This window comes from Penaeus monodon, chromosome 41 (assembly GCF_015228065.2).
Source record: "Penaeus monodon isolate SGIC_2016 chromosome 41, NSTDA_Pmon_1, whole genome shotgun sequence".
In the NCBI taxonomy this organism is placed as follows: Eukaryota; Metazoa; Arthropoda; class Malacostraca; order Decapoda; family Penaeidae; genus Penaeus; species Penaeus monodon.
The window spans coordinates 7,985,618-7,997,985 of NC_051426.1; the positions used below are offsets into that span (position 1 = coordinate 7,985,618).

Here is a 12,368-nt window from a genome sequence, read left to right on the forward strand (position 1 = left end):
GTCGTAGCATGTGTTCACCCCTTTTACGTGTGTTTTGCGTCCCTGTCAGCCACTGTATTAGAGTACGCATAGCCGTTATAAACTGGTGGCAGCGGTGGGATTGCATTCTTTTGGCATGCAACACGAATGCATACCCCGAAGAAAATCCGCTCGACCACTTCAAGACATGGCTAAGAAAAAAGCACGCAAGTACACGTTTGGATCTCTCTCTTTTTTTTCCTCTTTCTCTCTCTCTCTCTCTTGTCCTTCTTTCCTTTATCTCTCTTGTCCTCCTCCTCTCTCTCTTTGTCCTCTCTCTATCATCTCTCCCTCTCTTCTCTCTCTATCTCTCTCTCCTCTGTCTCTGTCTCTGTCTCTTTCTCTCTCTCTCCTCTCTCTCTCTCTCTCTCTCTCTCTCCTCTCTTCTCTCTCTCTCTCTCTCTCTCGCTCCCCCTCGTCTCTCTCTGTCTTTCCTCTTCTCTCTCTCTCCTCTCTCTCTCTCTCTCTCTCTCTCTCCTCCTCTCTCTCTCTCTCTCTCACCCCTCTCTGTCTCTCTCTCTCTCTTGTCCTTCTCTCTCTCTCTTGTCCTCTCTCTCTCTCTCTCTCTCTCTCTTGTCCTCTCCTCTCTCTCTCTCCCTCTCTCTCTCTCTCGCTTCTCTCTCTCTATCTTGTCTCTCTCTCTCTCTCTCTCTCTCTCTCTCTCTCTCCCTTGTGCCTGGAGGTTACTGCTGCGGCTGGGCACCATGGCGGGCAAGGACTCGTTTCCGCAGAGTCAGCAACAGCTGACACACATGAGGAAAATCAAGCAGACAGTATGTCACACCCAGAATATCCATTGTATCAAATGGAATGCAAACCAAACTCTCTCTCTTGTCCTCTCTCTCTCTCCTCTCTTCTCTCTCCTCTCTCCCTCTCTCTGTCTCTCTCTCTCTCTCTCTATATATATATATATATATATATATATATATATATATCATAATATATTTATATATATAAGATGTGGATAATTCTATTTCTGTTACAGCGATGTGGATAATTCTATTACTGTGTACAGGATGTGGATAATTCTATTTCTATTACCGTGGACCACGTGGCGTTTTCACGTGGATCCAAAATGTCGCCAATAAGAAACCACCGGCTCAGCGAGGGCGGAGGTCCCCATTTTCATCTGACCTCGTCTTGACCGAAGGGAGTTCGTTCCAAGCTACCGACGCTGTATAGGTGTAGGGTTCAGCTATCGGCCTCCCCTCCGGGGGAAGTCCGTCGCCAAGCTACCGACGCGGGTTGGGTAGGGTAACCTCTCGCCTCCCTTCCGGGGCGAGTTCGTGTCAAGCGACCAGCGCGGTAGGTCAGCTCCGCCCTCTCTCGGGCAGCTGAACGTGGCCTCCACGCGGGCTTTTGACCCTTTAGACAAAGTCGTTAGCGTCGTCGATAGCGTGTGTTACAGCCCTTTTCACGTGTGTTTTGCCGTCCCTGTCAGCCACTGTACTAGAGTACGCATGCCTTTTATTAATCTGGATGGCAGGGTGGCGCTGCGTTCCTTCGGCTCGCAGCATGAACGCAACTCCTTCGAAGAAATCCGCTCGACCGCTTCAAGACCATGGCTAAGAAAAAAAAAAACGTAAGTCACGTTTGGGCCCCCTTTCTTATTCTTTTCCCACCCATTATCCGCGCCCATACATGTGTAACAGCCCGTTGCAGTTTTTGCCTCCCTGGCGTTAAAAGGTGCTAATGACAGCAAATGGAACGTCCCACTATTCTCACTCAGATAGCATTTCCGTGCGATGAGTATGTGATCAAATAAACATGAAATCGTTCGACTTAGTTAAGTAATAATATTTTCTTCGTTTTAGAGATTTATATTGTCTTCATCATGCAACGATTTAACGCGTTCGTGATTTTATCTTATCACGATATCATTCATTTATCTGTCCACCCTGCGCCCGACCTGACCTTTCCCTTTTCTTCGCTTAGGGTCACTTTCGGATTAGAAAAAGGGTTAATTTCCTCTTGACCTGACCTCCTTCCTTTTCCCGGTCGGTGGCGGCGTGGGTAGGGTTCAGATGACCCACTTGTTCCCTCTAATTTAGGAAGCAAACATATCATTGTTACATTGCTTTTGGTGACCGTTTCTAATCGGCGCCTAGAGCAAGCAGGTAACAAAATTGTACTATTTGCATATAGCGTAGGATCTTCCCCCATATCATAGTGCACAGGATTGCCCGATATTGCCCCGGGGTTGCGTAAAGCCTAATTAGATCTGCGCTCCTCGTCGAGAGTAGGTGCACATAACCGAAGTTATGAGTTCGTTCGGCTCCCTTGAGTCGGTGTGACCGCGGTTCCGTCCGTTAAAATGTATGACTAGGTTTAGCTAGATAATATTCGCTTATTAATCACACCTTTCTCACCCTCTTGAAGTCGCTGCATGTTTTGGTACCCACCCAAGCGTTTGTTGTGTTCGTGATTATAATCCTTCGGGGAATTTGGCGAGCGCCCATTACAGATACGCAGAAGAGAGCCAGCGGTATATATTCTGGGCTAAGGCGCTTCAGTAATATACGGCATTTTTGGGGTTAAACATTTTAAGGATCCCCCGTTATATGGAGTTTTATTGAAGTCGACGTGGCCAAGCTAGACAGTACCCGGCAGTTCAGATTTCTGACCCCGAGAGATTTGCTGATAAAAATTTGGCGAATATTTTTTTTTTTATGTCACCATTCATTCATGCGTACATTCTGTCGAATGTCATTAAATGGTGAATTCAATGTGGTAGTTGAAATAATCGTAAATAGTAGAATTGCCTAATTACTTCAGTTTGTTATAGTGAACGCTAATATTCGTTTTGTGATTCCATTTCTCCGTGTGAGGTCACTGCTTCCCTCTCATTAACGATAGCTTGTCACGCACACACGCATACACACACACATTCAGGCACTACCCACACACAGGATAAGACACTGACCCTTTTCATTGTCTTAGTGCCGGGTAAAGATTCTCTCTTTAGCCCGCAATTTTTGTCTGTCGCTGTCTGTGTAACCAAGGGTACATCTATTTCTTATCTGTGTGACGGACTAGGTTTCAAGTAGATCTTCGCGATCGCGATGTCGTTCCCTTATCTATCTAATATCTATCAGAGCTGGTTTGATAGTTCAATGGTCTATGGGACCGTACTTTTACATCTCCCTCTTCTATTCTTCTTTACCTTTGTGAAAATAAAAACACAAAATGAAAAAAAAAGACGAAAATAAGGTTTAAAAACCAACATAAAAACCGTAAATTGTTATGAATACCGGTAGTGGTAACTACCACCCAATCTTCTCTGTTGATTCTTTTCTTCTTACTCTGGCCCTTACGCGTAGGATTCTGGCTCCCCGACTTTATATTGCCAGTCGGACCGACACAGCACCGAAGGAGTGACCCTTAGGCTGATGTGAGAAGGACGCCTCGAGATCGCCATAGGCCCACGGACCAAGATTTCGTCAGAAAAAGGTACCAGTCGCCCCAGAATGCTGGAATAGCGACGCCTGCGGACGCTGCAGATCCGGTCAACTCCAGGAGCTCGTAGCGCAGTATAAAAGCGCCCCGAGATGCGCCCCTGCCCCGACGCCCGTAGATCCCGAACGAAGATACGGGAGTGTGGACGCTAGAAGGACCTGGACGAGATCTGTGAGGAGTGTGACGAGGGACGCGCACGAGTTAGGGCCTGGGCCAGGACTACGAGGAGGTCAAGACGAATCTGAAGTCAAGGAGGACCTTGTGCGAGACTTTCGAGGACGTGTGGAAATCGAGGACGAGCAGTGATTAACCAGGGACCAGGAGGATGAGGACAACATGACGAGCAGCCACCGAAGTTGAACCAGGACGACGCACGAGAACGAGACGACCAGCCAAAGTTAGGCACCCCTCAAGGCGCCTCGAGGCGAGGCGCGAGAGTGGCCCGAGCAATATAAGATGTGGATAATCTAGTTTCTGTACAGGCTGTGGGATAATTCTGTTTCTATTACCATGTGACCACGTGGTGTTTTCCACGTGGATCCAAATGTCCCAAATAAGAACCACGGCTCAGCGAGGGCGGAGGTCACATTTTATAATCTGACCTCGTTTGACGAGAGTTAGTTCCCAAGCTACCGACGCGGTAGGGTCAGCATCTCGCCCCATCCGGGGGAGTCCGTGCCAAGCTACCTACGCGGTTAGGCGGTCACCTCTCGCCTCTCCGGTGAAGTTCGTGTCAAAGCGACCCCGCGCGGTAGGTCAGCTTCCGCCCTCTCTCCGGGCAAGATGACCGTGGCCTCCCATCGGCGCTTTGACCCTTGTAGACAAGTCGTAGCGTCGGTCCGGTAGCGTGTGTTCAACCCCTTTAGTTGTTTTGCGTCCCTGTCAGCCACTGTACTAGAGTACGCATAGCCTTTTACACTCTCTCTCTCTCTCTCTCTCTTTGTCCTCTCTCTCTCTCTCTTGTCCTTTCTCTCTCTCTCTTGCTCTCTCTTTCTGTCTCTTGTGCTCTCTCTCTCTCTCTCTATTTCTTGTGCTCTCTCTCTCTCTTGTCCTCTCTCTCTCTTGTCCTCTCTCTCTCTCTTGTCCTCTCTCTCTCTCTCCGTCTCTCTCTCTCTCTTCTCTCTCTCTCTCTCTCTCTTGTACTCTCTCTCTCTCTCTTGTCCTCTCTCTCTCTCTCTTCTCTCTCTCTCTCGCTCTCTCTCTCCTTTTTTTTTTTCTTTGTCTTCTCTCTCTCCTCTCTCTCTCTCCTCTCTCTCCTCTCTCTCTCTCTCTATCTCTCTCATCTCTCTCTCTTGTCATCTCCTCTCTTTGTCCTCTCTCTCTCTTCTCTTCTCTCTCTCTCTCTCTCTCTCCTCTCTCCTCTGTCCCTCCTCTCTCTCTCTGTGTCTCTCTCTCTCTCCTCTCTCTTGTGCTCTCTCTCTCTCTCTCTCTCTTGTCCTCTCTGTCTCTCTTGTCCTCTATCTCTCTCTCTCTTGGTCCCTATCTCTCTCTCTCTCTTGTCCTGCCTCTCTCTACTCTTCTTCGTCATTCTCTCCTCTCTCTTGTCCTCTCTCTCTCTCTCTCTCCTTCTCTCTGTTCTCTCTCTCTCTCTCTATTGTGGTCTCTCTCTCTCTCTCTGTCTCTCTCTCTGTCTGTCTTTCTCTCTCTCTCTGTCTTTCTGTCTCTCTCTCTCTCTTTCTGTCTCTCTCTCTCTCTCTCTCTCTCTCTCTCTCTCTCTCTCTCTCTCTCTCTCTCTCTCTCTATTTCCCTTGCTATTTCTATTCTTTCACTTTCTCTGATAACTGTGTGTTTATCTCTTGCAATTCTTGTTCTAACGATTTCCTTCCTGATTTGTTGTTGCTCCCTCATGTCTGTCTGTGTGTCCGTGTCTTGTGATATGATTGATTGAGATAGTTTGGCTGTGAGCTTGATGGAGTTCTGAAATTTGATATTGGCGGTCTTGCTTGGATTTAAAATACCGAGACCTCCTAATCTTGGTGGCAGCTCAAGGATTGACCTCTCTAGGTCTGTGGTGTTCCTATTTCCTGAGAGTGCTGGTATAAATTCCTGTCCAGGTGCTCAAGCAAGTGTCCGATGGTTGGGACTGTTCGCATCAGGAAGTTCCATTTATTCTTTACACCGAAAATGAAGGCCGTAGGCTGAGTGCGGTTCCGATCTTGCAATGTTTGTTAGAGTCTTCAGCTCACTTTTCCATTTGTTCACCTACCTCACATATTCCTCTTTGGCCTCTGTAGTGGCCAAAACTGCTCCGAGGTGTTTCTCCCTGCCTGCCTTTAGGTTGATTGGAGAATGCTGCTGGGAGGAGGGGGAGGACAAATGGTTTGTTTGTTTCTAGTGTGTATTACATTTATAGAATGCAAGGCTTGTTATCGCATTATTTCTACATTTCTTATCTTATATTTACAGGATGTGAGGATACCTACCACAGGAGGCTCAAAGAGCAAGTTGCCAAAGGAGGTTCAGGAGTTAGTCGCACTCATATTTGATGTTGATACGATGAAGAGTGCCCTTGTTGAGTTTGAGGTAAGCAGTGTGAATGAGTCCTGTTGCAGGGGTGTGTGATCAAGAGTAACTGAGCAGAGATCCCACACAGCAAGGTTAATTATTTATCTGTTTGATTACCTTTCTCTGCCACTTGTGAATGATATATGAATTTTTCTCACTACTTTGAAGGAGTATTTAACCCATTGGATCTGGTCTCTACATGGTGATCACAGGGCACATCTATAGGTGATACAGATTAGATGTCTAAACCTCCATTTCCTCCTCTGTACCCACCCCCTCTTCCCCCAGGTACGAGCGCACCCACGCAGAGTACGTTGAGAAGCTACCCAAGGGCATGCACAGTACAAAGGGTCTGGGACGCACCTGTCCTGACCCCAGCCAGAGCATCTCCATCGACGGGGTGGAAGTGCCACTGGGCAAGGGCATTGATGCCCCCGTCGGGAACACCACGCTTCTCTATAACGAGTTCATTGTGTACGACGTGGCGCAGGTCAATGTCAAGTACCTCCTCAAGCTCAAGTTCGATTACCGGTATTAAGGTGCAGCTGTTGGATCTGTGTTTGGCGTGAAGGCCAGGGGGGCGGTTTCCTGCTGTTATTAGTTTTTCCCTTTTTGGTTAGCACTACTTGTATTAGAGAGAGAGGAGCCATTCCCTATTTTATTTTTTATTCACATATATATTTTTGTTTTTACAGCATTTGTTGTATTAGTTTGTCTGATTTCTTTTTTTCCCATGTATTAAGTTGAATGTCTGCAAAGAAAACATTTGTAGATTAAGTGAATTACCTAGTTCCTCAAGAAAAAAAAAACATGGGAATTAATGTTGCTGACTGAGGTATTGGCTACAAAAGCAGAAGCTCTACAGAAGCTAATTAAACCAGTGGGAGTTCATGGCAGAAAGGCTTTAAATCTGACTGTAAAAAACATTCCAATTAGTTAACTCGGCTGTAAAGTTTATCGAGTGATTGACCTTAGAGTGGAAAGCAACGTTAGACTTTGTCCAGCTGTGAGGTTGTCCGATTTATTGCTGGATCTGTCCTGGATTTGATTTGAGTGGATTGGACTTGACGTGGAAATACAAATCAAAATGTGTGTGTGATTTCCACGGCTCGGTTGAACTCTCCTCATTGTAAAAACTATTAGATTTTGCACCAGAGACACAGGACTGCCATTAAGTCTCTCAAAGTGTTGTTTTTATTTTTTTAATTTGGTATAAGAAGTTCATAAGATGCTCGTCTGTTTTTGAAATGGCTTCAGAACAAAGAGAAAGGGAAATTTGGAGAAACTTTTCCCTTCAAAATATTTTCTGTGGAAGCAAAGTTGATCTGTTTTTTCTTTTTTTTTTTAATGAAATTATTTTTTATTTAATAGAGGCTATGCTGAATGTTATTAGTTTTGGATGACGTTTTTTCGTTGATTGTTTTTCAGGGTATCTGTAGATCTTCAGTATCAAATTCACTGACTATAAAAGAGGAAATTTTATTTGCATATGTTTTTGATACGCATTAACATATGCCTGAAAAAAATGTTTGCACCCACACCTCCACCCCACTTACTAAAGGAATGCTAAGTATTACTCTGATCAGGTTAAATATCAGTATGAAGTAGTTTAAATAATTCCAAAGTTATCTGTTTATCTGACTGTGTCTGACTACCTGTTGTTCTTTCTAATCATCTATCTGCCATCCTACATGTCTGCTTTTCTGTCTACTGATCTGACTGTCCTTCCATCTGGCTATCCATCTATGTCTGTCAATTTCCCCATCTCACTGAATGTCCATATGCGTGTCTGTCTGAGAGGCAGACGAGACAGAGAAACCTACCTCCTTCACCACCAGCTTATAATGTCCATGTGTGGATGCGTGAGTGTTGTTGACATATTTCTTGATCATGCTGAACTCGTCCGACTTCTTGTCCACCACCTCGATCTTGGTGTTGAGTTTGCCGTAGTGCTTGTCGATCGGGTCTGTGTCCTTGTCCTCGTTGCCCTCAGACTTCAGAAGGTTGTACACCACCTCGATCTCACTCAGGTTGTCCAGCATGGCCACCTTAGCCTGTGGGAGGAAGAGGAGGAGAGGGCGAGAACAGTTGTGAGCTGTGTAATAACAGGTCAGAAAGTAATGATGGTATTGATAAGAGGTATAGTGGTAATGACAATGGTAATAACAAGTGTGCAATGATGGCATAGGCAGTGATGTGAGGAGGAAGACAACAAATGATACTTCACAATATTTCTCATTCAAGGTCAAATAAAATTGTGTAAAAAGAGATGGTTAAAATACAAGCTCCCTATACTTAAGCACTATTTGTGAAATCCACACCATTCAATAATCTTAGTTTTTAGCCATTCAACCCTCTTTCCTATCTAATCATAATTTTAAGCCAATTTTGGATGGCTGTTCCTCTGTATGATGATGCATATCATATATTTCACCAGGGATTAGGCCAGAATTTTGGCTGTCAGGTACATCTTCACACACTGGTGCAATGAGTTAACATAACTAAAGATAAAGGAAGAAATGAGTCTAACACCCCTCCCAAAAAAAAAAAGTCTCCAATTCCTTTGTGTCAATATAACTTAACCCACACCATGGAAAGAAAAAAATCCTAATTAGGTACTTGTCATGTCAATTAAACTCTGGGTACAAAGAGATAACAAGCCTATAATTCAAAATTATAATAATCATATAATTACTGTGATAAATAATACGAAGAATCAATCATAAGAAGAATAAGGATGACAACAACAGTTTTGGTATTAATGATTGTGAAAATCATAGTGATAGTGACTACGCTAATAATGATGACAATGACCTTCAGTTTCATTATTACAACTATTATTATCATCATTGTAAAAAAAAATGACATCATCCAATATGTATTTTCCTGTTAACCAAAAGGCAGCTCTCACCTTGATAAGCTCCAAATCGTCCAGGATGGGGGGTTTCTTCATGCCGAAGTCGTGGGGGATGAGGGTGAAGAAGCGGTTGGAGCAGTCAAGGAGTTGAGCCTTGATCCTGGCCTGAGAGGAGGTGGAGGAGGAGGACGAGGAGGGGGAGGAAGAGGAGTCATCCTTGGTGTCCTGCTTTTCACTGATGAGCTTGAGGGCTTCCGAAAGGAAACATGTAAGTAGTGTCAGTTTGGTGTAGGAATTTTGAAGCCATGGAAAGTCCTCGTTCTCTTGAGGTTCTCTATAGGGTTTATTTCCTTATTTTTAACACATTTGTAAATATGTAATAATGTATGTTGATCATGAAGAGCATTTGGATTTTTTTTTTTAAGTAATGATAGAAGTATTTAAAGAGGTGGTAGGAAAAAGTGGAGATTTTGTATTCATGCTTTTTCCAAAAGCAAAAAACTTTTTCTTCAATTTGTAAAGTTAGGTAATTACTGCCTCTATGTCTTATAAAATGCAGCAACTTCATATATCAAGAGATTTTTGCATCTGTACTGGATGAGTGATTTTGCACATCTATAGGTGATACAGATTAGATGTCTAAACCTCCATTTCCTCCTCTGTACCCACCCCCTCTTCCCCCAGGTACGAGCGCACCCACGCAGAGTACGTTGAGAAGCTACCCAAGGGCATGCACAGTACAAAGGGTCTGGGACGCACCTGTCCTGACCCCAGCCAGAGCATCACCATCGACAGGGTGGAAGTGCCACTGGGCAAGGGCATTGATGCCCCCGTCGGGAACACCTCGCTTCTCTATAACGAGTTCATTGTGTACGACGTGGCGCAGGTCAATGTCAAGTACCTCCTCAAGCTCAAGTTCGATTACCGGTATTAAGGTGCAGCTGTTGGATCTGTGTTTGGTGTGAAGGCCAGGGGGGCAGTTTCCTGCTGTTATTAGTTTTTCCCTTTTTGGTTAGCACTACTTGTATTAGAGAGAGAGGAGCCATTCCCTATTTTATTTTTTATTCACATATATATTTTTGTTTTTACAGCATTTGTTGTATTAGTTTGTCTGATTTCTTTTTTTTCCCATGTATTAAGTTGAATGTCTGCAAAGAAAACATTTGTAGATTAAGTGAATTACCTAGTTCCTCAAGAAAAAAAAACATGGGAATTAATGTTGCTGACTGAGGTATTGGCTACAAAAGCAGAAGCTCTACAGAAGCTAATTAAACCAGTGGGAGTTCATGGCAGAAAGGCTTTAAATCTGACTGTAAAAAACATTCCAATTAGTTAACTCGGCTGTAAAGTTTATCGAGTGATTGACCTTAGAGTGGAAAGCAACGTTAGACTTTGTCCAGCTGTGAGGTTGTCCGATTTATTGCTGGATCTGTCCTGGATTTGATTTGAGTGGATTGGACTTGACGTGGAAATACAAATCAAAATGTGTGTGTGATTTCCACGGCTCGGTTGAACTCTCCTCATTGTAAAAACTATTAGATTTTGCACCAGAGACACAGGACTGCCATTAAGTCTCTCAAAGTGTTGTTTTTATTTTTTTAATTTGGTATAAGAAGTTCATAAGATGCTCGTCTGTTTTTGAAATGGCTTCAGAACAAAGAGAAAGGGAAATTTGGAGAAACTTTTCCCTTCAAAATATTTTCTGTGGAAGCAAAGTTGATCTGTTTTTTCTTTTTTTTTTTAATGAAAATATTTTTTATTTAATAGAGGCTATGCTGAATGTTATTAGTTTTGGATGACGTTTTTTCGTTGATTGTTTTTCAGGGTATCTGTAGATCTTCAGTATCAAATTCACTGACTATAAAAGAGGAAATTTTATTTGCATATGTTTTTGATACACATTAACATATGCCTGAAAAAAATGTTTGCACCCACACCTCCACCCCACTTACTAAAGGAATGCTAAGTATTACTCTGATCAGGTTAAATATCAATATGAAGTAGTTTAAATAATTCCAAAGTTATCTGTTTATCTGACTGTGTCTGACTACCTGTTGTTCTTTCTAATCATCTATCTGCCATCCTACATGTCTGCTTTTCTGTCTACTGATCTGACTGTCCTTCCATCTGGCTATCCATCTATGTCTGTCAATTTCCCCATCTCACTGAATGCCCATATGCGTGTCTGTCTGAGAGGCAGACGAGACAGAGAAACCTACCTCCTTCACCACCAGCTTATAATGTCCATGTGTGGATGCGTGAGTGTTGTTGACATATTTCTTGATCATGCTGAACTCGTCCGACTTCTTGTCCACCACCTCGATCTTGGTGTTGAGTTTGCCGTAGTGCTTGTCAATCGGGTCTGTGTCCTTGTCCTCGTTGCCCTCAGACTTCAGAAGGTTGTACACCACCTCGATCTCACTCAGGTTGTCCAGCATGGCCACCTTAGCCTGTGGGAGGAAGAGGAGGAGAGGGCGAGAACAGTTGTGAGCTGTGTAATAACAGGTCAGAAAGTAATGATGGTATTGATAAGAGGTATAGTGGTAATGACAATGGTAATAACAAGTGTGCAATGATGGCATAGGCAGTGATGTGAGGAGGAAGACAACAAATGATACTTCACAATATTTCTCATTCAAGGTCAAATAAAATTGTGTAAAAAGAGATGGTTAAAATACAAGCTCCCTATACTGAAGCACTATTTGTGAAATCCACACCATTCAATAATCTTAGTTTTTAGCCATTCAACCCTCTTTCCTATCTAATCATAATTTTAAGCCAATTTTGGATGGCTGTTCCTCTGTATGATGATGCATATCATATATTTCACCAGGGATTAGGCCAGAATTTTGGCTGTCAGGTACATCTTCACACACTGGTGCAATGAGTTAACATAACTAAAGATAAAGGAAGAAATGAGTCTAACACCCCTCCCCCCAAAAAAAAGTCTCCAATTCCTTTGTGTCAATATAACTTAACCCACACCATGGAAAGAAAAAAATCCTAATTAGGTACTTGTCATGTCAATTAAACTCTGGGTACAAAGAGATAACAAGCCTATAATTCAAAATTATAATAATCATATAATTACTGTGATAAATAATACGAAGAATCAATCATAAGAAGAATAAGGATGACAACAACAGTTTTGGTATTAATGATTGTGAAAATCATAGTGATAGTGACTACGCTAATAATGATGACAATGGCCTTCAGTTTCATTATCACAACTATTATCATCATTGTAAAAAAAAATGATATCATCCAATATGTATTTTCCTGTTAACCAAAAGGCAGCTCTCACCTTGATAAGCTCCAAATCGTCCAGGATGGGGGGTTTCTTCATGCCGAAGTCGTGGGGGATGAGGGTGAAGAAGCGGTTGGAGCAGTCAAGGAGTTGAGCCTTGATCCTGGCCTGAGAGGAGGTGGAGGAGGAGGACGAGGAGGGGGAGGAAGAGGAGTCATCCTTGGTGTCCTGCTTTTCACTGATGAGCTTGAGGGCTTCCGAAAGGAAACATGTAAGTAGTGTCAT

General features: G+C 43.4%; 2 protein-coding genes across 2 annotated transcripts; both read right to left on the reverse strand.

Annotated features, from left to right (window-relative positions):
* Positions 1-7,000: 7,000 nt before the first annotated feature.
* LOC119598364 (poly [ADP-ribose] polymerase 1-like) lies at positions 7,001-9,568 on the reverse strand. Its single transcript, XM_037948014.1, has 4 exons — positions 9,525-9,568; positions 8,891-9,170; positions 7,803-8,033; positions 7,001-7,144 (listed from the first exon to the last, which is right to left on the reverse strand). Exons 1-4 carry the CDS (start codon positions 9,566-9,568, stop codon positions 7,001-7,003), a joined length of 699 nt encoding a protein of 232 aa, XP_037803942.1.
* A 685-nt stretch (positions 9,569-10,253) lies between these two features.
* Positions 10,254-12,368, reverse strand: LOC119598365 (poly [ADP-ribose] polymerase 1-like). Its single transcript, XM_037948015.1, has 3 exons — positions 12,141-12,368; positions 11,056-11,286; positions 10,254-10,397 (listed from the first exon to the last, which is right to left on the reverse strand). Exons 1-3 carry the CDS (start codon positions 12,366-12,368, stop codon positions 10,254-10,256), a joined length of 603 nt encoding a protein of 200 aa, XP_037803943.1.

What these genes read in the sequence shown, in the direction of transcription:
- LOC119598364 (XM_037948014.1), bottom strand. Translation starts at nt 9,568, where the DNA reads ATGCCCTTGGGTAGCTTCTCAACGTACTCTGCGTGGGTGCGCTC. An exon ending in TACTCTGCGTGGGTGCGCTC is followed by an intron (nt 9,171 to 9,524) that starts GTACCTGGGGGA and finishes TAAACCCTATAG; the next exon opens with AGAACCTCAAGAGAACGAGG. An exon ending in ACGATTTGGAGCTTATCAAG is followed by an intron (nt 8,034 to 8,890) that starts GTGAGAGCTGCC and finishes TTCCTCCCACAG; the next exon opens with GCTAAGGTGGCCATGCTGGA.
- LOC119598365 (XM_037948015.1), bottom strand. Translation starts at nt 12,368, where the DNA reads ATGACACTACTTACATGTTTCCTTTCGGAAGCCCTCAAGCTCATCAGT. An exon ending in ACGATTTGGAGCTTATCAAG is followed by an intron (nt 11,287 to 12,140) that starts GTGAGAGCTGCC and finishes TTCCTCCCACAG; the next exon opens with GCTAAGGTGGCCATGCTGGA. An exon ending in ATAAGCTGGTGGTGAAGGAG is followed by an intron (nt 10,398 to 11,055) that starts GTAGGTTTCTCT and finishes ACTTAATGGCAG; the next exon opens with TCCTGTGTCTCTGGTGCAAA.